Source organism: Sphaeramia orbicularis, chromosome 19 (genome assembly GCF_902148855.1).
Source record: "Sphaeramia orbicularis chromosome 19, fSphaOr1.1, whole genome shotgun sequence".
NCBI classification, from domain to species: Eukaryota; Metazoa; Chordata; class Actinopteri; order Kurtiformes; family Apogonidae; genus Sphaeramia; species Sphaeramia orbicularis.
The window spans coordinates 7,530,982-7,558,594 of record NC_043975.1 but is presented as its reverse complement, the minus strand read 5'-3'; the positions used below and the strand labels follow the sequence as shown (position 1 = coordinate 7,558,594).

The 27,613-nt window shown below is 32.3% G+C and overlaps 1 protein-coding gene across 1 annotated transcript in view; it reads right to left on the bottom strand.

Annotated features, from left to right (window-relative positions):
- LOC115410460 (matrix metallopeptidase-21-like) overlaps nt 1-23,187 on the bottom strand; it is a 34,771-nt gene extending 11,584 nt beyond the window's left edge. Inside the window, exons 1-5 of the mRNA XM_030122115.1 lie at nt 22,311-23,187; nt 11,054-11,243; nt 6,783-7,430; nt 3,946-4,085; nt 3,726-3,867 (exon numbers count right to left, since the gene is read on the bottom strand). Coding sequence (XP_029977975.1) covers nt 3,726-3,867; nt 3,946-4,085; nt 6,783-7,430; nt 11,054-11,243; nt 22,311-22,463 — 1,273 coding nt within the window. The 5' untranslated portion in view covers nt 22,464-23,187. The remainder of the gene's footprint in view (nt 1-3,725; nt 3,868-3,945; nt 4,086-6,782; nt 7,431-11,053; nt 11,244-22,310) is intronic.
- Between the last annotated feature and the right edge of the window lie 4,426 nt (nt 23,188-27,613).

Sequence of the window (27,613 nt, the reverse complement as noted above, 5' to 3'; positions counted from 1 at the left end):
GATAGTTTGTAAATGTAAATATTTTCATAATTTAGAAGTTTTTCATAAGCTTTTTTTGCACTAAAACAAAGTGTAAAATGTGAAGTCGTTATTATTTATAGGATATTATCCTGTTATTTTACTGGTTCGGCTCAGGTTATTCATATGTTTTTGTGAAAGGATAGTTTGTTAATGTAAATATTTTCAGAAGTTCTAAGTTATTAAGTTATTCAAAAGCTTTTTTTTGCACTAAAACAAAGAGAAACATTTGGAGTCGTCATTATTTATGGGTTATTGTCCTGTTATTTTATTGGTTCAGCTCAGGTTATTCACATGTTTTTGTGAAAGGATAGTTTGTAAATGTAAATATTGTCAGAATGTATAAGTTATCAAGTTACTCATAAGCTTTTTTGCACTAAAACAAAAGCAAAACATTTGAAACTGTCATTATTTATGGGTTATCCTATTATTTTACCGGTTCGGATCAGGTTATTCACTTTTTTTGTGAAAGAATAGTTTGTAAATGTAAATATTTTCATTTTTGCACTAAAACAACTTGTAAAATGTGAAGTTGTCATTATTTATAGGTTATTATCCTGTTATTTTATTGGTTCAGCTCAGGTTATTCACTTGTTTTGTGAAAGGATAGTTTGTAAATGTAAATATTTTCATAATTTATAAGTTATTCATTAGTTTTTTTGCTCTAAAACAAAGTGTAAAATGTGAAGTTGTCATTATTTATAGCTTATTATTCTGTTATTTTACTGGTTCAACTCAGGTTATTCATATGTTTTTGTGAAAGGATAGTTTGTAAATGTAAATATTTTAAGAAGTTATAAGTTATTAAGTTATTCATAAGTTTTGTTTTGCACTAAAACAAAGCGAAACGTTTGGAGTTGTCATTATCTATAGGTTATAATCTTATTTTACTGGTTCAGCTCAGGTTATTCACTTGTTTTGTGAAAGGATAGTTTGTAAATGTAAATATTTTCATAATTTATAAGTTATTCATTAGTTTTTTTGCTCTAAAACAAAGTGTAAAATGTGAAGTTGTCATTATTTATAGGTTATTATTCTGTTATTTTACTGGTTCAACTCAGGTTATTCACTTGTTTTTGTCAAAGGATAGTTTGTAAATGTAAATATTGTCAGAATTTATAGGTTATTAAGTTACTCAAGCTTTTTTTTGCACTAAAACAAAAGCAAAACATTTGAAGTTGTCATTATTTAAAGGTTATCATCCTATTATTTTACCGGTTCGGATCAGGTTATTCACTTTTTTTTGTGAAAGGATAGTTTGTAAATGTAAATATTTTCATAATTTATAAGTTATTCATTAGTTTTTTTGCTCTAAAACAAAGTGTAAAATGTGAAGTTGTCATTATTTATGGGTTATCCTATTATTTTACTGGTTCAGCTCAGGTTATTCACTTTTTTTTGTGAAAGGATAGTTTGTAAATGTAAATATTTTCATAATTTAGAAGTTTTTCATAAGCTTTTTTTGCACTAAAACAAAGTGTAAAATGTGAAGTCGTTATTATTTATAGGATATTATCCTGTTATTTTACTGGTTCGGCTCAGGTTATTCATATGTTTTTGTGAAAGGATAGTTTGTTAATGTAAATATTTTCAGAAGTTCTAAGTTATTAAGTTATTCAAAAGCCTTTTTTTGCACTAAAACAAAGAGAAACATTTGGAGTCGTCATTATTTATAGGTTATTGTCCTGTTATTTTATTGGTTCAGCTCAGGTTATTCACATGTTTTTGTGAAAGGATAGTTTGTAAATGTAAATATTGTCAGAATGTATAAGTTATCAAGTTACTCATAAGCTTTTTTGCACTAAAACAAAAGCAAAACATTTGAAATTGTCATTATTTATGGGTTATCCTATTATTTTACCGGTTCGGATCAGGTTATTCACTTTTTTTGTGAAAGAATAGTTTGTAAATGTAAATATTTTCATTTTTGCACTAAAACAACTTGTAAAATGTGAAGTTGTCATTATTTATAGGTTATTATCCTGTTATTTTACTGGTTCAACTCAGGTTATTCACTTGTTTTGTGAAAGGATAGTTTGTAAATGTAAATATTTTCATAATTTATAAGTTATTCATTAGTTTTTTTGCTCTAAAACAAAGTGTAAAATGTGAAGTTGTCATTATTTATAGGTTATTATTCTGTTATTTTACTGGTTCAACTCAGGTTATTCACTTGTTTTTGTCAAAGGATAGTTTGTAAATGTAAATATTGTCAGAATTTATAGGTTATTAAGTTACTCAAGCTTTTTTTTGCACTAAAACAAAAGCAAAACATTTGAAGTTGTCATTATTTAAAGGTTATCATCTTATTATTTTACCGGTTCGGATCAGGTTATTCACTTTTTTTTGTGAAAGGATAGTTTGTAAATGTAAATATTTTCATAATTTATAAGTTATTCATTAGTTTTTTTGCTCTAAAACAAAGTGTAAAATGTGAAGTTGTCATTATTTATGGGTTATCCTATTATTTTACTGGTTCAGCTCAGGTTATTCACATTTTTTTGTGAAAGGATAGTTTGTAAATGTAAATATTTTCATAATTTAGAAGTTTTTCATAAGCTTTTTTTGCACTAAAACAAAGTGTAAAATGTGAAGTCGTTATTATTTATAGGATATTATCCTGTTATTTTACTGGTTCGGCTCAGGTTATTCATATGTTTTTGTGAAAGGATAGTTTGTTAATGTAAATATTTTCAGAAGTTCTAAGTTATTAAGTTATTCAAAAGCTTTTTTTTGCACTAAAACAAAGAGAAACATTTGGAGTCGTCATTATTTATAGGTTATTGTCCTGTTATTTTATTGGTTCAGCTCAGGTTATTCACATGTTTTTGTGAAAGGATAGTTTGTAAATGTAAATATTGTCAGAATGTATAAGTTATCAAGTTACTCATAAGCTTTTTTGCACTAAAACAAAAGCAAAACATTTGAAATTGTCATTATTTATGGGTTATCCTATTATTTTACCGGTTCGGATCAGGTTATTCACTTTTTTTGTGAAAGAATAGTTTGTAAATGTAAATATTTTCATTTTTGCACTAAAACAACTTGTAAAATGTGAAGTTGTCATTATTTATAGGTTATTATCCTGTTATTTTACTGGTTCAACTCAGGTTATTCACTTGTTTTGTGAAAGGATAGTTTGTAAATGTAAATATTTTCATAATTTATAAGTTATTCATTAGTTTTTTTGCTCTAAAACAAAGTGTAAAATGTGAAGTTGTCATTATTTATAGCTTATTATTCTGTTATTTTACTGGTTCAACTCAGGTTATTCATATGTTTTTGTGAAAGGATAGTTTGTAAATGTAAATATTTTAAGAAGTTATAAGTTATTAAGTTATTCATAAGTTTTGTTTTGCACTAAAACAAAGAGAAACGTTTGGAGTTGTCATTATCTATAGGTTATAATCTTATTTTACTGGTTCAGCTCAGGTTATTCACTTGTTTTTGTGAAAGGATAGTTTGTAAATGTAAATATTTTAAGAAGTTATAAGTTATTAAGTTATTCATAAGTTTTGTTTTGCACTAAAACAAAGAGAAACGTTTGGAGTTGTCATTATCTATAGGTTATAATCTTATTTTACTGGTTCAGCTCAGGTTATTCAAACTGGGCTGAATGTGACCCCTGCATGAACCCCTGGTGTACGGACTGTGGTTCATTTGTCCACAGGTGTGCGTCCACTAGATGGTGCTGTGGTCACATGTACCGTACAGGTGCTGGATGGCCTTCCTGTCCATCCAGTCCATCTCAAAGCCGGCCTCATGGGGCAGGTAGCTGGGCTGCATTATAGATCCAGGTCTGTAGATGTGAGGTAAACCCAACACGTGTCCGATCTCATGAACCGCCACCTAATCAGTACACACAAACTGGAGTTCCATTCTGTCTGAACATTTCTACGTATGCGTCTGAAAAGTGAGCGTTCCTACTTTGAGCAGACTGATCCCACTGCCGGTGTTTGGAGCCGTAAAATGTTCGTCGTCATCAAAGTGTATGTCACCCAGAAACCAGGCGTGGGCGAATTCACGGCCGGTTCCGTCAAACCTCTGATTACATCCCAGGTGTCTTCCTGTTGGTTTGAAGATGTGACACAGATCACAGGAAAATCTACTTTTACATGTAAAGCAATGCAAACTTCACAGCTGCATGTGTTTTCAGCCTTTGGTTCATGTGAAGTGAACTAGTATGGGCATTAAACAGCTGAGAGGATGATTAAATTACTACAAAAAAAGACTTTTCTTTTCCTTTACCTGTATAAAAGTAGTAATGCACTGTCAAAGTACTCCATTACATGTTAGTAAGTGAGCAGATACTCTAAGTTCTGCATTAAAACCTTATAGTACATGAGAAGTATCAGTAAAATGCATTTAACCATCAAATTACCTAAACCACTAGCATCTTCTGATCTAAATTAATAATTTCTGATCCACTAAACCTATCAATACAAGTAAATAATTGGTGTAAAATACAGTTTGTCTTTATCCTATTGATAATATATTGTCTAGTACGTATTGTAAATTGCTGTTCTAATTTGGTATCTTCATAGAGTGTTTTATTATGAATATTTGGGCTACATATGTATGTTTTGTTTTTACCTTTTTTGTTGTATTGACAATTTATTTCCTGCTACTTTTTATTAAATTTGAATGGAGCGACTGGAACACCCAATAATTTCTCCCTGGGATTAAAAAAGTATTCTAAATCTGATTAAGACTGTGACACACTACTGGATATTCCACATCTAAGTGCACATGTGTCAACTTGCATGCAGCCTGTGTCAGTCGCTCCACCTTATAACCTCTTAATTATAATTACACACAACTGTATTTTTGCACACCATATATAGTTCTTTAATTATTATATTGTTAATCTATTGTTTAGTACATATTGTACAAATTGCTGTTCTAATTTTGTGACTCAATAGAGTGTTTTAATATGAATATTTGGGCTTCATATGTATGTTTTGTTTTTCTTTTTTGTTGTATTGATAATTTCTTTCCTGCTACTTTTTATTACATTCTAATGGAGTGACTAACGCCCAATAATTTCCTCCTGGGGTTAATGAAGAATTCTCCACTGCAAAAAAGGCAAGTACAAAAATAAGAAAATTAAACCCATTATTGGTTTAAAATGTCTTATTTTATGTTAAATTATCTGCCAGTGCAGTAAGAAAATTGCACTTATCAAGTTTTCTTAAACTAAGAAAATTTTATCTAAGGATTATAAAATGCTAAAATTGTTATTTTAAGCAGAATATACTCGTTTGAAGTCGTCATAGAAGGATTTTTTAAAAATCTAAATATAAGGTCTTATTAAGTTATAATGACTCAATAGCAGAGACGATTTCTCATAAACTGCAAGGGAAGCTCGGCTTCCCCTAAAATTACAAAAATTAAATGGTTAAATATGTTCGGTTGTGCTGACATTTCATTGACTACAAATGTGTTAGAACACGTTCATCTCACAGACGAGTTCGTTCAGAATCAGTTTTATCACAAACCAACAGACTCCATGTTGTTCACTTCTCCTCCATTCCCGTGTCTCTGTTTTCTCATTCCATCTCTGCTCAGTGCATTTGTCCGCAGACTCTCAGCGTCCATGCACTTCAATGGGACTGAGTGGAACAGTTTTATTCATTGCCTCAAAACTGGACGGTAATTGGATAAATGCCACGATGTTGTCCCGCCCCCGGACGCCGGGGCGTCTCTGGGGGTGAATGGAGCTGTGGGCGGAGCTCGGCCGGGCTGGATGCCGGGCTTCCACGTGCTGATTGGAGGATCAGTCGAAAGGCTGAACCCCATTTGATCGACAGCTATTTTCAGATCTACTCCTTCACTGACACAGTTCAGTTTAACTCTTTCAGTGCCACAGGCCGATCAGATCGGCTTTGGAGAACACGCCATATTTGTGTACAAACAAACCATCCTCCCCCATTTCTTTTTCACATTTCGATGACGTTCTTTCAAATCTTCTTGCAAATTACGATCAATAATGAATCGGCTGCGTCCGGTGCGTTTTGAATCTAAGTAGCAATCGGTCGGATGTTACCGAGCGGTTTTTGACCAAGGAAGAGCTCGCGTTTCGTTTTCTGCTTGGGAAATTTTATGAATGAATTTATGAATGAAATCATATGCAAATTAGATGGCCATTTGGTAGTAATATCGTGAACACAGCAATCTGTCAAAACAGTCCCATCTGCTAGAAAATGAGTTCTGATGACGATTCAGAGTTCGATTATAAAAACGACGCGAAATACTGAAAAACGGCCAAATTCTGTGGCACTTTTAAGGCTTATTAGCCCCTTAACTGTCTGGCACCGAAAGAGTTAATACCGTCGCACATTCTGCTGTGAAATCAGAGAAACCACTACGAAATTACTCGTTCATTTCTTGCACTGTAAATAAAACACACTCATTGTACTTCCTTGTTTCAATTTAACATAATTTCAACGTTTTCTTGTTTACTTGGTACGATAAGGTCACTGACCATTTTCTTAAAAAGGAACGGAGGGACGAGTTTATGTTTAAATAACTTGACATTTTTTTGATGTAAGCCGACAATGAGCTTCCCCTGTCTGAAAGACCAGCAGCCGCCACTGGTCTTAAACATGACCTTTCGAGATAAATACTCCAAATTTGAGTCAGTTTAAGTCATATCTTCCTTTTTTGCAGTGTGATATTCCAAAGTCAATTTTTCAGTATAAATAACATTAAAATGACGTCAGTAAAGTGGTAAAGTGGGATGGTTTTAAGCACATGCTTCGTACCTGTGCCAAAGCCAAGTCTAATATCAATATCTTCCAGCGGTGAACTCGTGTCCTCCACAAAGTCCAGCGGTGACACTTCGCTCCACATCCTGAAGGCCAGTCTGAAGATGTACCTCTGCTCGTCCACGGTCAGCTGACTGCTGTAGCCTTCACCCATCAGCCTCCACCTCAGCAGCGTCTTAGAAAAAGCCATGTGACCTGTTTCACTCACTTCTCTCTTCTGTCTGTTTTTGGACACCAGACCTGCGAGGTGACGTTTCCTTCGTCGGTTCGGTTCGTTTTGATGCACGTTCACGCTCATATTTTCCATTTTAGAGTCAGTGTTGGCGTCATGTGTGCCGTTTATGACATCACCAAACCCTTTAAAGTCGTCTGTGTCGTTTGTGTTGGTATCATTGGAAGCGTCGGTGGTATTAAAGTTGAATATGTCGCCTTCAGAGGAGTTGCCACCTCCTATGTTGGTCCTGACAGTTTCATTAAAGGTGTCCACAGCGGTAGAGTCGTCACTGTTCGACAGCTCCACCTCCTTGTCTGGAACTCCACACCTGGGTTTGTTCATGGCCGTCTTGGTGGCTTCGTCAAACACGCCGGTGACAGGCAGACCTGATACTCTCTGGAACTCTTCCAGGGCTGAGGTGAACTCCTGGGCTGGACCAAGGTGATTATCGTTAACGAAAACTAACGAAATGACAAAAACTAGAATTGTACAAACATTTTTGTTCACTGAATTAACCCTTTCATGCATAGTGGTCACTCCAGTGGACAGCTATTCTCCAGCTGTTCTGTTGTTTATTCATGCGTTTTGTTGTTTTAGTTCCATATCAACCAAATATAGTGGAGCTTATGCATCATCCCAAACACTGACATTCAGACCATTACTGTAACTGTGCTGTTCTTGATAAACCTGATCTGCACTAACATGTTTGAGTGTAAATCAATTGCCAATTGTAATTAGACTGTAATTAACAGTTTTCTGGAACAAAAAGTTTTTTTTTTTTTTGTTTTTGTTTTTGCATTTCCACCTGAAACCCAGCAAATGCATTTTGTCCTCTGGAGGGCACAAAAGTTTGACAGTTTTACTTTAACCCTTTCATGCATGAACTATGAGAACTTTAATCAAGATTTTTTTTCCTGAGTGTTTTTATTCCTCTTTAGGCATGAAAAAAATAGTGATTGAAATTTTTGTTTTTATGAGTCTATTTTTCATGGCGTTACAAAAATGTCCACTCAGCTGGACACCATGTGTTTAACCCTTTCATGCAATTATGAAAACCTTAGTCACGATATTTTTCCTGAGTGTTTTTATTCCTCTTTAGGCATGAAAAAAAAAACAAAAAAAACAAAACAATGCGATTGAGTTTTTTTGTTTTGTTTTGTTTTTTTTAAAGTAGTTACAAAACTGTCCACTCAGCCGGACCCCATGCATTTAACTTTTGAAGCAAAGAAACATGTATTTAAAACCTAATATCAGAATGTGAAATGGAAAACTATGCAATAAAAACATTTTTAATGCTGCTAATCAGATGTTTTCCCACATTTTAACACACTCTAATGCTAGTTATTATTCACTTCATGGAGATAATATGCACAAAAAAAAAAAAAAAAATGTTTTGTTTGTTGATTTACACTATAACATGTTAGTGCAGATCAGGTTGATCAAGAACAGCAGTTACAGTAACAGTATAAAATGCACTGTATGGGATGATGCACGTGTCCACTGTGTTGACTATTATGCAACTAAAACAATAAAATGCATGAATATACAAGAGAACAGCTGTAGAATAGCTGTCCACTGGAGTGACCACTATGCACGAAAGGGTTAATTTTTGAAGCAAAAACAATACATGCATTTACTGTCATACTGTGTGAAAACGATGAAATAAATGTTTTTTTTAATGTTGCTAATCTGATGTTTTCTCACGTTTTAACATACTATAATAGTAGTTATTACTCACTCAAATAATATGCAGAAAACAACAACACAACTTAAAAAAAACAAACAAAAACTGTTAATTACAGTCTAATAACAATTAGCAATTGATTTACACTCAAATATGTTGCTGGAGGTCAGGTTTATGAAGAACAGGAATGTTACAGTCACGTAATGAATTGCAGTGTATTATGGGATGGTGCATAAGTATCCACTGTCTTGGTTGATATGCAAGTAAAACAACAAAATCCATGAATATACAAGAGAACAGCTGTAGAAGAACTGTCCACTGTAGTGACCACTGTACATGAAAGGGTTAAAGAGGCTATGCATTGCAAAGGACATTCCATTAAAAAAAAATCAATCAATAAATAAAAATAATGAATGAATAATGAATTTGAAAATGTATCTGAAAAAAATGTTGCATTATGCAGTTTCCAATCAAGACAATTTTTTAATCTAAAACAGCCAAAACTGTCCATTTCCTGGGTCTCAGGATATTATCTCCATGAAATGAGTAATAAATATTAGAGTATGAGAAAATGTGAGAAAACAGTAGCAATTTAGCAATTGGCAGCATTAAAAATGTTTATATTTCATAGTTTTCACACAGTATATCACTTTCTGATAATGAGTTTTAACCCTTTCATGCATACTGGTCACTACAGTGGACACATATTCCAGCTGTTCTATTGTTTATTCATGGGTTTAGTTGTTTTAGTTCCATATCAGCCAACACAGTGGACGCTTATGCACCATCCCATAATACACTGACATTCATACAATTATTGTAGCTTTGCTGCTCATGATAAACCTGATCTGCAGTAATATGTTTTAGTGTAAATCAATTGCTAATTGTTATTAGACTGTAATTAACAGTTTTCTGGAACAAAAAGTTTTGTTTTTTTTTGTTTTTGCATTTCCACCTGAAACCCAGCAAATGCATTTTGTCCTCTGTAGGGCACAAAAGTTTGACAGTTTTACTTTAACCCTTTCATGCATGAACTATGAGAACTTTAATCAAGATTTTTTTTCCTGAGTGAATCAGTGGCTAATTGTTATTAGGGTTTTTTTTGCATATCCTCTTGGGACCCAGCAATGCATTTTGTCCTCTATAGGGGACAAAAGTTTGACAGTTTTACTTTAAAAATGCTATGCATTACAAAGGCCATTCCATTAAAAAAAAAAAAAATCAATCAATAAATAAAAATTATTTTAAAAATGTATCTGAAAAAACTGTTGCATTATGCAGTTTCCAATCAAGACAATTTTTTAATATAAAACAGCCAAAACTGTCCATTTCCTGGGTCTCAGGATTTTATCTCCATGAAATGAGTAATAACTAATATTAGAGTATGAGAAAATGTGAGAAAACGTTAGCGATTTAGCAATTAGCAGCATTAAAAAATGTTTTTATTTCATAGTTTTCACACAGTATATCACTTTCTGATGACGAGTTTTAAATACATGTTTCTTTGCTTCAAAAATTAAACACATGTTGTCCAGTTGAGTGGACATTTTGTCACTCCGTGAAACATAGGTTCATAAAAATAAATAAATAAATAAATAAATAATTTGCATTGTTTTTTTCATGCCTAAAGAGGAATATAAAAAACTCAAGAAAAAATAATGACTAAGGTTCTGATAACTCATGCATGAAAGGGTTAAATACATGTTTCTTTGCTTCAAAAATTAAATGCATGGTGTCCAGTTGAATGGGCATTTTTGTAACCCCATGAAAAATAGGTTTATAAAAAAAAAAAAAATTTCAAATGCATTGTTTTCTTCATGCCTAAAGAGGAATAAAAACACTCAAGAAAAAAATACTGACTCAGGTTCTCATAATTCATGCATGAAAGGGTTAAATAAAAACTATAATTAAAAGAAAAAACGACAACTAACTGAAACTGTATTGTGTGTTTACAAAACTAACTAAAACGTATAAAAATTCTGGATAAAATTCCCTTCGTTTTCGTCTTTGTCGATGTCGAATTGATATAAAATCGATTTATTTCCCTCAAGCAATTTTCGCTGCTGGTACCATATGATATTTAACGGTCCGTCACTTCTTGTCACTTGTCGTTTAGTCGTCTTCTGGTCCCCACTCTACCTGGAAACATGGAAGCTAAAGCTGGGAGAAAGTAGCAGAGTCCTGTCTGGGATTTATGTGAATTCGACGACGAAGAAGAGAAAAGATATAAAGAAACTAAAACTAAGCATTTAGAAAAGAACGAAAACTAATAAAAACTAAAAACGAATTAAAACGAACTGAATTAGAGAAAAAAAAAAGTCAAAACTAAATAAATCTAAACTATAACGAAAAATCCAAAACCGTTAGAACCTTGGGCTGGAGTTGGACCGACGTCTTGAGCTGTAACTCTTGGATTTTGCGACGATGCTCCTTCCTGGATCCGAACGTCTACATCATCCAAGTAGTCATCAGTAAAAGGAGAGTCTGCGTCATCTGCATCGTGGAACTGGATTTCCTCCCAGTTCACCGGCTTCATGAAACCATATCTGGAGAGAAACAACTGTAACATGACATGAGGCGTTAGTGATGTTTGGGTGTTCAAGTCACGGTAGTTCAGGGGTCGTTTAGGCTACGGTCAGACTGCAGGTAAATGTGGCCCAAATCCGATGTTTTTTGCCTATATGTGACCTGTATGTAGGGATGGGAATCGATAAGAATTTAACGATTCTGATTCCATTATCGATTCTCATTAGGTGAGGGAATCAAAGAGTACAAACGGGTGTGTTTGTGTAACAGAGTTAAGGTATATAGTGTAGGATTCCACTTGCCATTGCTGACTTTTGTTGTGCTAATTCCAATTTTATTTTGGGGACATGAACCCCACACCCCTTCAAACTGGGGTCGTGCACCCCAGGAGATAGCAGCAGTTTTGTCGTTCTTTCCTGGTGAGTGCACGCATGTTGGTCCTGTCTTTATTTTACTTTTTTTTTGTTTTCTTTATGTCATATTTGGGTGGGTGTTGTGTGCCGTTGTGTTGGTGTCATGATTGGCTTTCGGTTGAGTATGTTGTTGTTGTTTTTTTAATTGCAATGTTCTTTGTGTGTGTTCGTGGAGTTAGCTAACTGTGATTTTTATTTTATTTTATTTTATTTTTTTTTTAGCCCAAGACGGACTGCGGGTTTTTCATTTGACGTATGTTTTTTTTTTTTTTTGTATGTGTGCCAGATATGTATTTTGTTTGCTTTGTTTTTACAATGTTGGTTAAAAAAAAAAAAAAATAGCAGCAGTTTTGTCGTTCTTTCCTGCCCAAGACGGACTGCGGGTTTTTTATTTGACGTATGTTTTTTTTTTGTATGTGTGCCAGAATAAACTGGTGAACAAGGGAAAAAAAAGGATTGTGTGGAAAGACCTCTTTGGCAACGCATGTGTACAGCTGCTACATTTGCATTAACTGTCTTTTATATTTCCATCTTTGCACAGAAAATACAACATATACAGTATGTACAAATAATAATAATAATAACAGATGATGCCGACCCAGTTTGGGGGCGGGGCGTACAGTGAAAGTGAAACTAAGGATGCTTTACGAATTCCTCTATTGCCTCATTTCTACTACGTGGAACCGGTTCGACTCTGCCCGTCTCCCGTTGTCGTGCACCTCATTGCCTTTCCCCTACCTTCAGAAACTTGTATTTGAGGGGGTACAACATTTGTTGCCCGCACCGGAACCAGAACTGGGCCCGGATGACGGCCTGGTGTTCACTCTGCCGCTAGATTAACAAGCGCTGCTAAGTAGAGAATCAAATGAATCCCATGCTGTGGACAAATGTTTGAACAGATTGGAGGGATTCCACCATTTTGAAGAAATGGAAGCTTTGACAGTGTTCCAGTGGACCTGGTGTCGTCTTTTTAGACCGTTTCTGCCTCAACGCCATGTTGGCTACGTTCTCACCAAAACAATGCAGCGTATGCGTGACGTCATCGCGCATGTGCAACGAAGGTGGAATCGATAAGCAGAATCGTTAAGCAAGCAAGCAAACAATTCCAAGGAATCGAGCTACCGGGATACGGTTCTCGATTCCCATCCCTACCTGTATCCGATCTGTTAACCTTCCTCTTATGTTAGGGTCGGCACCAACCCATTTTAGGTTTTAAATGCATAAAAGAACCACATAAAGTTTGTTTATTGCATCTAAGCTTTTTGACTTTGTCAGGAACCTCGTTTCAACAAAATAATACAAAACATTTTTTTCTTCACTAAATTATGAAATACTCTGGTTGAAATTATGACCTTTATGTTGTTAGGGTCGGTTTCAACCCCGTTATAGAAAAATGAGTTTATAAACCAATAATGAGAGCGAAAACTGAAATCATAAGTGCACTGTCAGCCAACACACTGACAGCCAACTCCTCTCCCAATCATGTAAGCTTTTAGGGATTCTCATTTTGACTCGTTATCCAGTGTACCTGCACAAAAACAAAAAAAGCAAAGACGGGCATGTCCACTCATGTGACGTCAATTCCGTATAGAGTTGGTGACTTGCAGAGTGCACATCAAGGGGTATACTGACAAAAAAAAAGGCCAAGATGCTCACACTAAAAATATTAAAACCAATATTTTCATGGATAAGGAAACCTAACAAGGTAGCCAAGAGATAAGAAACAAATTGGATGATCGATCTTTGTATTTTGTGTATTTTACAGCTGATTTAAGACATGGGTCAAAACCGACCCGTTGACATAAGAGATGGTAACAGAAAGCTAACACAAGAGGAAGGTTAAAGCAGTGTTTTTCAACCTTGGGGTCGCTTGAAATTTATAGTAATTGATAAAAATTAAAAAAAAAAAAACAAAAACAAAAAAAACTTACTAATAAAAATATATGCGGAGTTGACAGAGACAATCCCAATCCATAACAGACATGACAAACTGAAGCTGAAACTGCAGCACTGTGGTTCTGTTTATCTGTCACATGTTCATGGTGGTCAGTTTCAGATGCTGCAGCTCTTTCATAATTCATAGTTTGAGTTCTTGTTTGTTCAGTATTAATTGTCAGCCTTGTAAATATAAGCTGGACTGACTGTACATATCCTGACCAAGGAAACTCAAATTCTCACTTTGTGCAGTAATCTACACCTGGATTTACTGCCTCTGTCCATAATAAGATACATTATATAGACTAAATGTCATCTAAAATTAACGTTTATTTGCAACATAGCATAGCAAACTATTACATGATCAAAAACAAATTAATTTTAGCAAAAAAAAAAAAGTCTCGGTTTCGAATGTCTGGGGTCGCCAGAAATTTGTGATGTTAAAAAGGTTGGAACTACAGTGATAAAGACAGTTTGAACAGCACAAATTCGACCCAGGCCACTTTCATATGTGGTCCTAAATCTGATACACATCTAATATTTTGCAATGTGACTTCATTTTGAACTGCCAGGTCGCATTTATCCGACATTTACGTCACTGAAATGCGACAAATGTCACAATTCTGTGTCCCAGGAGGAGGAGCGACGGGGAAAAATTTATTTCCGTAAACAGTGCGTACCTGCGTGGTCACGTATTATATCAGGACCACTTTTACAAATGCGGGTCACTTCAGGGTCGCATTCAGTTCAGACTCAAAACTAACAGAAGTCCCATTTAATGTGTAATATGAGCAAGCATACAAAAAAAAACAAAAACAAAAAAAAACACATCGGATTTCACCAAAAAATCTGAATTGTGCATTAAGACCTGCTGTCTGAATGAAGCCATACAACACAATATGATCTCAAGTGGATTGGACCGGTAAAATAATAACATATTAACTTATAAATAATGACTACTCCAAATTTTTCGCTTCGTTTTAGTGGAAAAAAAAAAAAAAAAAAGGTATGAATAACTTAACTTATAAATTTTGGAAATATTTACTATCCTTTCACAAAAAATGTGAATAACCCGAAAGGAATTAAATTTCTTAAGAAAAATAAGTGAATATTAACAATACTAGTATAACATTAAGTAGTAGAAGTACAAGCAGTAAGGTGAGAAGTATTTGTAGTTGAAGTACAACATTAACTAAGACAAACCTGAAAAGAATGAAATTTCTCAAGAAAAATAAGGGAATATTAACAGTATTATGTCTCAGGTAATCATTTATACACATGCATTATGGATCAAATCTACAAAGGCACAAAACTTTTGGAAACATTTACTCAAGTAAATGTAAACGTATTCTGAATTTTTATGTTTTTAAGTTATTCATATGTTCTGGGGGGGGTTTTGTACGAAAAACAAAGCGAAAAATTTGCAGTAGTCATTGTTTATAAGTTATTTTGTTACATTATGCCTATAAATAACGACAACTTCAAATTTCCTTCTTGGTTTATATGTGAAAAAATATTACCTTATCAAAATATTTACTATCCTTTAACAATAAAAAGTGAAAAACTTGAACAAATATTAATATTCACTTATTTTTCTTAAGAAATGTCATTCTTTTTATGTTATTTTTTCACATTAAACAAATAAGAACATTTTAAGTTGTCATTATTGACAGGCATAATGGAACATAACAACTTAGAAATAATGACAACTCCAATTTTTTCGCTTCATTTTAGTGCAAAAAAATACAAATAAATAACTTAACATCTAAACTTTGAAAATATTTACATTTACAAACTATTCTTTCACAAAAAATATGAATAAACTGAAAAGAATGACATTTTTTAGAAAAATTAGTCAGTATTAACATTAATATTTGTTCGTTACTCACATTTGATTGTTAAAGAATAGTTTGTAAATGTGAATATTTTCATAACGTAACATTAAACCAAGAAGAAAATTTGAAGTTGACATTATTTATAGGCATAATGTACCATAATAACTTATAAATAACAGCTACTCCAAATTTTTCACTTCATTTTAGGGCAAAAACTACATATGAACAACTTAACTTCTACATTTGGAAAATATTTACATTTACAAACTATCCTTTCACAAAAAAAATGTGAATAAACTGAAAAGAATGTTTTTTTAGAAAAATGAGTCAGTATTAACATTAATATTTGTTTGTTATTCACATTTTATTGTTAAAGGATAGTTCATAAATGTGAATATTTTCATAACGTAACATTAAACCAAGAAAAAAATTTAAAGTTGACATTATTTATAGGCATAATGTACCATAATAACATAAACAATGACTACACCAATTTTTTTGCTTCATTTTAGTGCAAAAAATACAAATGAATAACTTAATAACTTCTAAATTCTGAAAATATTTACATTTACAAACTATCCTTTCACAAAAAAATGTGAATAAACTGAAAAGAATTACTTTTTTTTTTTTAGAAAAATGAGCCAGTATTAACATTAATATTTTTTCGTTACTCACATTTTATTGTTAAAGGATAGTTTGTAAATGTGAATATTTTCATAACGTAACATTAAACCAAGAAGAAAATTTGAAGTTGACATTATTTATAGGCATAATGTACCATAATAACTTATAAATAACAGCTACTCCAAATTTTTCACTTCATTTTAGGGCAAAAACTACATATGAACAACTTCTACATTTGGAAAATATTTACATTTACAAACTATCCTTTCACAAAAAAATGTGAATAAACTGAAAAGAATGTTTTTTTAGAAAAATGAGTCAGTATTAACATTAATATTTGTTTGTTATTCACATTTTATTGTTAAAGGATAGTTCATAAATGTGAATATTTTCATAACGTAACATTAAACCAAGAAAAAAATTTAAAGTTGACATTATTTATAGGCATAATGTACCATAATAACATAAACAATGACTACACCAATTTTTTTGCTTCATTTTAGTGCAAAAAATACAAATGAATAACTTAATAACTTCTAAATTCTGAAAATATTTACATTTACAAACTATCCTTTCACAAAAAAACAAATAAATAGAAAAAATGAATTATTTTAGAAAAATGAGTCAGTATTAACATTAATATTTTTTCATTATTCACATTTAATTGTTAAAGGATAGTTTGTAAATGTGAATATTTTCAGAACGTAACATTAAATCATGAAGAAAATTTGAAGTTGACACTATTTATAGGCATAATGTAACATAACTTATAAATAACGCTTCATTTTACTTAACTTAATAACTTTGACATTTGGAAAATATTTACATTTACAAACTATCCTTTCACAAAAAAATGTGAATAAACTGAAAAGAATGAATTTTTTTTTTTAGAAAAATTAGTCAGTATTAACATTAATATTTGTTCGTCATTCTCATTTCATCGTTAAAGGATAGTTTGTAAATATGAATATTTTCATAACGTAACATTAAACCAAGAAGAAAATTTGAAGTTGATATTATTTACAGGCATAATGTAACATAACTTATAAATAATGACGACTCCTAATTTTTTGCTTCATTTTAGTGCAAAAAAAACATATGAATAACTTCAAAACTTAAAAATTCTGAAAATATTTACATTTACTTAAACAAATTTTACCAAAGTACCAAAATATTTACATTCACAAACTATCCTTTCACAAAAAACATGAATAAAAATGAACAATCTGAAATTTCTAAAGACAATTAAGTGCAATTTTAACAATATTCTGCCTCATCTTCTCATTTACACATATGCATTATAACTTACAGATCACAGTGGATCTACAAATACATGAAACTTTCAATAACAGGCAGAAAATTGTTAAAATTTTGAACTTGACTTTATATTTTCTGTGTAAAAATTCATCCCACTGGCCGGATTGGACCCTTAGGGGGGCCTGTTTTGGCCCACGGGCCTTATGTTTGACCCCCGTCTGGTCTAATGGAAACTACAAAGACCCCATTTTTCATTGACGTGTTATTTTCCACAGCGTCAAGCTTCAGTAAAGGTCTGTGAGTAAATACAAAAAACAAAACTTTAAGAATTCTCACATAGTTCCTGTTGTGCGTGAAGTTACGAATCCTCTTCAAACTAATGGAAACAAAATGTTCAAATGTGCACAAGTCTTCAGGTTTGGTGGTTCAGTAAAGGTCTGATGGTGACACCAGGCAGGTCCTTCAGGTTCTGTTCATCAGGTGAGTGGATGCACCTGCGGTTCAACCACACCTGAGGGTCATTGGGCTGAGTGGGCGGGGCTAAAGAGGCTGACACTGCTCAGTCGTAACAGAAAAATAAATAAAAAATAATTTAATTACACACACCTCAGTGAGCAGTGTTGAAGAAACTACAGTAAATTCCCAGGAAATACTTTTTATTCTGAAGCTTCTATCGCCCTCAAGTTTAAAAAGTTTGATTAGAAAATTCCTTGACGCACACACTAGCTAATGCTGCCTTCAGGCGCTGTCGGGAAGATGACGCTTTGCCCTTGTGAGTTACTAGTGCGTTGTGTTCAAGTGCTTCTGTTGTCGTAGTGAAATCAGACTTCTTACAGGTTTCTACAAGTTAAATTTAAGACTACTTTGAACTGAATTTAATGCCTATTTCACAGATATACCAGCAAAAATTTGTGACTCCTAGAATTTAGGAAAATGTATTTATTTACTTCAACGCCTTTATTCGCACTGTTACGAGTAATTCTCACCGGGAGCTTAAATTACTGATAATCGGTTCCTAATTTCAATATAAATTGGAACTAGTGGAAGTAAGTAGATGAACGTTACTTTCTTTACAGTTTGGATATTTCCCAGACACATTGAAAGCAACATAATTTAAGACCTCCCCTATCGAATTGAATACCTTTTAAAGACTTTTTAAGGCAGTAAATGCTAATTTGTTAGGCTAATTTTTTTTCATTTCATTTATTTCGTTCATGGATGTGCATTTCATCAGCAGACATTCAATATCACTGGTCAACAACAAATTTATTGTTCAAGTTTTTTGAGCTGATTTAGGATCATTTTGGTGTGCTGAATCCAAAAATCACATTCATTTTGCTCAATCAGGTCAACTTTCTGAACTATGCTACATATTGGCTTTTGAACATTTTTGCTTACATTTATGAGCATTTTCACATCATATGATACAAAATTCTTTCATATTTCTTGCAATAAATGAGTTCTGAAGATTTTACTTTTGCCAATTTATGATTCATGGTTTTTTTTAATATTACAGGTGAATGAAATGGCTTCGACTAGAAGATCTTGCAAAAATAAGCCTGACGTATTCTGCTACATCTGCGCTGAATACACCATTGTACCTAACAGGAATCCTGTTAGAAAATGATTTTTTTTCTCTTAAAACCTATTTTGGGTGAGAACTATATAAAAAATCAACTGATAACGTCACAAAAATGTCATCAATTTTGTGAGAAGATCAAATTTTTCAAAATCAAATTAGCAAAAAAAAAAAAAACCTGACCTGATTGAGAAAAACAGATGTCATTTTTGGATTTAGCGGTGCAAAATGGTCCGAATTCAGTTGAAAAAACCTAGAAAACTTGCAAAAAACATTTTCTTGTAACCCAGTGTAATCGGTTCCTATTTTCAATATAAATTGGAACAAGCAGAACTAAGTAGATGAACGTTACTTTCTTTACAGTTTGGATATTTCCCAGGCACATTGAAAGCAACATAATTTAAGACCTTCCCTATCAAACTGAATACCTTTTAAAGACTTTTTAAGGTAGTAAATGCTAATTTGTTAGGCAATTTTTTTTTCATTTCATTTATTTCATTCATGGATGTGCATTTCATCAGCAGACATTCCATAACACTGGGTTACAAAAAAATGTTTTTTGCAAGTTGTCTAGGTTTTTTCAACTGAATTCGGACCATTTTGCACCGCTAAATCCAAAAATGACATCTGTTTTTCTCAATCAGGTTTTTTTGCTAATTTGATTTGGAAAAAATTGATCTTCTCACAAAATATAATAATTAATACCAAAATAAGATTGGTAAGCACACTTTATGAAACTTGTGACTTGATTCCTGTTAGGTACAATGGTGTATTCAGCGCAGATGTAGCAGAATACGTCAGGCTTATTTTTGCAACATCTTCTAGTCAAAGCCATTTCATTCACCTGTAATATTAAAAAAAACATTAATCATAAATTGGCAAAAGTAAAATCTGCAGAACTCGTTTATTGCAAGAAATATGACAGAATTTTGTATCATATGATGTGAAAATGCCCATAAATGTAAGCAAAAATGTTAAAAAGCCAATATGTAGCATAGTTCAGAAAGTTGACCTGATTGAGCAAAATTAATGTGATTTTTGGATTCAGCACACCAAAATGATCCGAAATCAGCTCAAAAAACTTCAACAATAAATTTGTTGTTGACCAGTGTAAACGGTTCCTAACTTCAATATAAATTGGAACTAGTGGAACTAAGTAGATGAACGTTACTTTCTTTACAGTTTGGATATTTCCCAGACACATTGAAAGCAGCATAATTTAAGACCACCCCTATCAAACTGAATACCTTTTAAAGACTTTTTAAGGCAGTAAATGCTAATTTGTTAGGCTAATTTTTTTTCATTTCATTTATTTCGTTCATGGTTGTGCATTTCATCAGCAGACATTCCATAATCATCAGGTGAACAAACATATACACACCCATGCTCAAAAACGGAGCAGGATGAAGAAAATCTTATATTTCCTGCCCCCTTCTAAATAATAATAGCCTTAATGGTTAGCGATACACAACTAGCGCTAAAATCGTACTGTATAAAGTCAGACAAACCAAACAAAATAGATCCAAAGATAATACAAAATGAATACAAAACCAAGTGCAAAACTACATGTTCATGTTCAATTCAGGACTTTTAAGACTTTTTAAGACCCCAGGAAATTAGAAATGGCCAACACAAAATTTATTTTTTTTCAAAATATTAGAAACTTCAGGCGACCCCAGACATTCAAAATGGAGACTTTTTTTTGGCTTAATTTGTTTTTGATCGTGTAATAGTTTGCTATAATATGTTGCAAATAAATGTTAATTTTAGGCAACATTTTAGGCTATATAATGTAAATTTTTATTAGTAAGTTTTCAGGGTTTTTTTTTTTTTTTTTTTTTTTTACAAATTATCAGAAATTTCAGGCGACCCCAGACATTCAAAACTGAGACATTTTTTAAAATAAAATTAATGTTTTTGATCGTGTAATAGTTTGCTATAATATGTTCCAAATCAATGTTAATTTTAGGAAACATTTAGACTATATAATGTAAATTTTTATTTGTAAGTTTTCATTTTTTTTTAAATAAATTATTTGAAATTTCAGGCGACCCCAGACATTCAAAATGGAGACTTTTTTTTTTGGCTAAAATTATTTTGTTTTTGATCGTGTAATAGTTTGCTATACTATGTTGCAAATAAACATTAATTTTAGACAACATTTAGACTATATAATGTAAATTTTTATTAGTAATTTTTTTTTTTTTTATTTCACAAATTATTAGAAATTTCAGGTGACCCCAGACATTCCAAATGGAGACTTTTTTTTGTTGTTGCTAAAACTAATTTGTTTTCGATCGTGTAATAGTTTGCTATATGTTGCAAATAAATGTTAATTTTAGGCAACATTTAGGCTATCTAATGTAAATTTTTATTCGAAAGTTTTCATTCTTTTTTTTTTTTTTTTTTTTTAACTATTAGAAATTTCAGGCGACCCCAGACATTCAAAACGGAGACATTTTGTTTGATAAAATTAATTTGTTTTTGATCGTGTAATAGTTGGCTATACTATGTTGCAAATAAACGGTAATTTTAGACAACATTTAGACTATATAATGTAAATTTTTATTACTAAATTTTAAATTTTTTTTTATAAAATATTAGAAATTTCAGGCGACCCCAGACATTCAAAACAGAGACATTTTTTTTTATAAAGTTAATTTGTTTTTGATCGTGTAATAATTTGCTAAAATATGTTGCAATTAAATGTTAATTTTAGGCAACATTTTAGGCTATATAATGTAAATTTTTATTAGTAAGTTTTCAGGGTTTTTTTTTTATAGAAATTATCAGAAATTTCAGGCAACCCCAGACATTCAAAACGCAGACATTTTATTTGCTAAAATTAATTTGTTTTTGATTGTGTAATAGTTTGCTATACTATGTTGCAAATAAACGTTAATTTTAGACAACATTTAGACTATATAATGTAAATTTTTATTAGTAATTTATTATTTTTTTTAATAAAATATTAGACATTTCAGGCGACCCCAGACATTCAAAACAGAGACATTTTGTTTGATAAAATTAATTTGTTTTTGATCGTGTAATAGTTTGCTATAATATGTTGCAAATAAACGGTAATTTTAGACAACATTTAGACTATATAATGTAAATTTCTATTACTAAATTTTAAATTTTTTTTTCATAAAATATTAGAAATTTCAGGCAACCCCAGACATTCAAAACAGAGACTTTTTTTTTTTAAATAAAATTAATTTGTTTTTGATCGTGTAATAGTTTGCAATAATATGTTGCAAATCAATGTTAATTTTAGGAAACATTTAGGCTATATAATGTAAATTTTTATTAGTAAGTTTTAATTTTTTAGCAATTACTAGAAATTTAGGGGACCCCACATTTGAAAAACACTGCTCTAACAGTATCTATAATGTACTGGTCCATTTTATTTCTTTTGACGTTGCATCTCACAGATATTTTTTCCAGTGTGCATTTACCTCTGCTGTGAATTTGTCCGTTATGAGCTCCGCTTGGTGAGAACTACCACTCTGCACGTCCGAATGATCCCGTTTATGGAACAGTTTCTCTGCATCAGCTGAGCCAACGCTCGTCCACAAAAGCACAACGTTCAGCTGGATAAAAGTCAGCATCGTGGCGTCGGTTTGGTCCTGAGGTTTTATACAAGTTCAATGACTGAAAAGTAGAAGCCACGGTGCTTTATAGGCAGAAGAGCACCCCCCCCATTCACCCACCACCCATGTAAAGGTGTGACTCAGTGGAGGTAGAACCCTCTCTACACCTGGGTGTGATAAATAAACCCCTCTGTTTTACCGTCTGCAGTGGTTGAATTTGACTGGATTGTATAGATGTGTCGTACACGCTCTGCTGCCTTCAAACGCACCGTCATTAACCTCCATAAAAAGACAATAACAGTGGATTCACCTAAACAAACACCACCTGTTTTCAACCAAAAAAAAGAAGAAAAAAAAAATCTGTTGGATAAAGTTTATTTTCCAGAACAAACTGTGCATTATATTTCCTTTACATACTTAATTTAATTCACACAACAAATACAATTACATTCACATAAAGTTTCAGTGCTTGGCTCAATGATGCAAAAACATTTTCACTGTACATTAAAGCAATAAAGCAATAAATTTAAATATTGTTTTTTGGGGCAAATCAAGTCAATCACCAAAAAAACTATTGAATAATCGTACATTTCTGCAACCCACAGAGATGGAAATTCTAATCTTAATTATTTATTTTTGTAGGTTTGCCTTTTTTTTTAACAGATTTTGTTCTTTTTCTCTTGATGTTTTTTTCATGTTTCACACTGTATATTTTCAACCTGTCTTCCCTGCACTGGATTTTTGTCTAAAAAAATAAATGACAGTGGATGGAGATACTTGTCTTATGTTCAGTTCATGATATATATTTTGCTGAAAAAGTCACTTTTTCTTCAGTTTTCTCTGTTCTGATACAATAACCTTTGAATTAACTCAAGTTTTTATAAACATCTACATGATCAGTGAATGAAATCCAAGAAAATACTTGATTTTTTATTGGAAAAAAAAAAAAAAAGAAGAAGCAAAATTCAGAGGATAATGTTATGATAAATGACTTAGGTACGGTTAAAAGTAAAGGAAAAACTGAAATATTAACCCTTTCATGCATGAATTATGAGAACCTTAGTTGAGGGTTTTTGTTTTGTTTTATTTTTTGGCTGTTTTTATTCCTCCTTAGACATGAAAAAAACAATGAGATTGAGGTTTTTTTTGTCTTGTTTTACATAGATGTACAAAAATGTCCACTCGGCTACACCATGAATTTTATTCTTGAAGCAAAGAAACATGTATTTAAAACCCAATATCATAAAGTGATATGAAAACAGTGAAATGAAACCATGTTTAATGCAGCTAATCTGATGTTTTCTCACATTTTAACATATTCTAATACAAGTTATTACTCACTTCATGGAGATAATATGCAAAAAAATAAATATTAACAATTGATTTCCACTCAAGAACCAACCAAGAACAGCAAAGTTACAATAATGGTATGAATTGCAGTTTATGAGATGATGCATAAGTGTCCACTGTGTTGGCTGATATGGAACTAAAACAACTAAACCCATGAATATACAAGAGTAAAGCTGTAGAGTAACTGTCCACTGGAGTGACCACTATGCATGAAAGGGTTAATAATAAGTGAATGAATGATAATTTAATAATTTACTTTGAGTTTTTATGAATATCTACAATTCTATAGGGTCAGTACATTCAATAATAAATAAATAGTGATAAATTACTTTGGAAAGGTTGGATACAGAGACAAATTAATTTTGAAGTTTCCACATTTAGAGGGTTTCTGCAGGTATCAGTAAATCTAATTTAATGCTTTTTAATGCCCTTTTTAATGCCACTTTTAACAAATGTAATGCCCATGTCCAGCTGCAGACACAGTTTTATATATAGTTTAATGACTTTTAGGTCTTTAAGGGTAAAGACATGAGAAGCTACATACTCATTGCATCAGTTCTGGTTAGAAACGGGTTGTGGCTGAAACATATTAATCACTGCAGTAATTATTGAATCGAAGGATCCGAACTTTTGGCTTAATTAAACCCAACTGGGGACTTTTTTTTGGGTTTGACTGTAAATGAACACCCTCTTTGACAGCTGACAAGAGGCAATGTTATAAAATCTGTACATACAGTTGCGGAAAAAATTATTAGACCATCAAAAGTCATCAAAAACAATGGTTATGCAATCCAGTCCTAACTCCTGTGTGTATCATGTGACTAAAACAGACAGAAAAGAAAACATGGAATGTCTAAAAGCACTGTTTTTGTCAGTACAATGCCATAGATACTGATGTAAGAACTGAAGTGATTTGTTATTATCAAGAAAACATGGAAAATGGATAGATATCAGCTCTGAAATTAACCCTTTCATGCATGAATTATGAGAACCTTAGGCAAGATTTTTTTTCTAGAGTGTTTTTGTTTGCGATTATGCGATCAATTTTTTTTTTCATGGAGTTACAAAAATGCCCATGCATTTAATTTTTGAAGTAAACCCAATATTAGAAAGTACAGAAGAGGATTAAAGCCACTGGAAAAAAATAAAATAAAATAAGGTCCAATATATATTTCTTATTATTATTATAATGAGAAAAAAGTCAGAATTCTGAGGAAAAAAAGTCAGAATTCTGAGGAAAAAAAGGCAGAATTCTGAGTTTAAAGGCAGAATTCTGAGTTTAAAGGCAGAATTCTGAGAAAAAAATTCAGAATTCTGAGGAAAAAAAGGCAGAATTCTGAGTTTAGAGGCAGAATTCTGAGAAAAAAATTCAGAATTCTGAGATTAAAGTCAGAATTCTAACAAAAAAAAGGCAGAATTATGAGGAAAAAAAGGCAGAATTCTGAGTTTAAAGGCAGAATTCTGAGGAAAAAAAGGCAGAATTCTGAGTTTAAAGGCAGAATTCTGAGGAAAAAAAGGCAGAATTCTGAGTTTAAAGGCAGAATTCTGAGGAAAAAAAGGCAGAATTCTGAGTTTAAAGGCAGAATTCTGAGTTTAAAGGCAGAATTCTGAGGAAAAAAAGGCAGAATTCTGAGTTTAAAGGCAGAATTCTGAGGAAAAAATTCAGAATTCTGAGGAAAAAATTCAGAATTCTGAGGAAAAAATTCAGAATTCTGAGGAAAAAAAGGCAGAATTCTGAGGAAAAAAGGCAGAATTCTGAGTTTAAAGGCAGAATTCTGAGATTAAAGGCAGAATTCTGAGATTAAAGGCAGAATTCTGAGTTTAAAGGCAGAATTCTGAGTTTAAAGGCAGAATTCTGAGATTAAAGGCAGAATTCTGAGTTTAAAGGCAGAGCTCTGAGAAAAAAATTCAGAATTCTGAGGTTAAAGTCCAGTGGCCCTAATCCTGTTCTTTAAGAAAGTAATATGAAAACAATGAAATAGAAACATTTTCAATGCTGCAAATCTGATGTTTTCTCACATTTTAACATACTCTAACACTAGTTATTACTCAGTTCATGGAGATAATGTGCAAAAAAACCCTTTGTGTCTAACAAAAAAAACCAAGTGGTTTACACTCAAGCATGTTAGTGCAGATCAGGTTTATCAAAAAGGGTAAAGTTACAGTTATGGTATGAATGTCAGTGTATTATGGGATAATGCATGAGCGTCCACTGTGTTGGCTGATATGGAACTAAAACAACAAATCCCATGAATATAGAAGAGAACGGCTTCGAACAGCTGTCCACTGTAGTGACCACTATGCATGAAAGGGTTAAACTACTGTGAGCTATTTTTGTTGTTATCATTATATTTGTCCAAACACATGTACCTTTAGTTGGACCAGGCATTAAAATGAACAAGAAATTGGAGAAAACAAGGGGTGGTCTAATAGTTTTTTCCGCGACTGTACAACCTCATACACAGATGAGCGGACAGCATCATTACACACAACACACTTCTTCAACAGCTTCCTTCCCTGCCACAGTGAGGCTCTTGGCCAGTGCTAAATAATTTTGGGCACAGTGCAATATATTGCACAGGTGTCAAACATGCGGCCCGGGGGCCAAAACTGGCCCTCCAAAGGTTCCAATCCGGCCCACAGCAAGATTTTATGGAGAGCAAAAATGACACTGAAGATATTAACAAAGGTGTTGGACTGGTTTTAGCCCAATGTGATCTGAAGTCAAATAATAGTCTAATAACCTTTACAATAAAATGTGAACAACCTGAAAATAAGTACAATTTTAACAATATTCTGTCTGTTACTAAATGTTTTGTGGATTCGTAGATCCGATTTGTAAGTTGTGTTAATAAGTTGACACATAATATTGTAGACATTCTTATTTTAGTTCCACATTCCAAACTTCAAAATTTCAACTATATTATGTTTGTGTAACATTGTGTCATGCACATGTACAAGTGATAAGTTGAGGCATAATACTGATAAAATTTAGCTTATTTTTCTTAAGAAATTACATTTTTTCCTGGTTATCCACATCTTTTTGGTGAAAAGATAGTTTGTAAATGTAAATATTTTCATAATTTAATATTTTTATTGCATGAAAATGAAGAGAAAAACTTGGAGTTGTCGTTATTTACAGGTTTTTATGCAATTATTTGAATGGTTTGGTCCGCTTGAGATCGAATTAGGCTGAATGTGGCCCCTGAAGTAAAATGAGTTTGACACTCCTGATATATTGTATGTGTATATGTGCATGTGTGTATGTATATGTCACAGTAGAGATTGAAATCCAGTAGGATTCCTAATCCTACTAGGACAGACTGTAATTCTATTTGGAAGTGGGATCTGAAGATTGGAAAAATACGGCAAAAAATATAAGAATTCTGTCAGGACAATCTCGAATTCTATTAGGAGAATGTCAGATTATATCAAAATGTATGGAAAATAGACTGAATCATTTCTAAGCCAAAATTCCAGTCAATTTCAGCATAGGTAAGCATACAATTTCGCCATCACTATTCCAGCTGAATTATTTTCATATCTGTCATATCTATATCAGTGTAAGGAAAAACCTTTGTAGTATTACTTGTTTGAAATTTTGAAGTTAGCTGTAGACTAACGTTAGTGTCACTATTGTGTAGTATGTAGCACATTTAAGTATTAGAAAAATTACTGACAAAACCTCTGTAGTATTACTTGTTTGAAATTTTGAAGTTAGCTATAGACTAAGTTCATTGTCACTATTGAGTAGTATATAGCACCTTTAAGTATTAGAAAAAAACAACTGACAAAACCTCTATAGTATTACTTGTTTG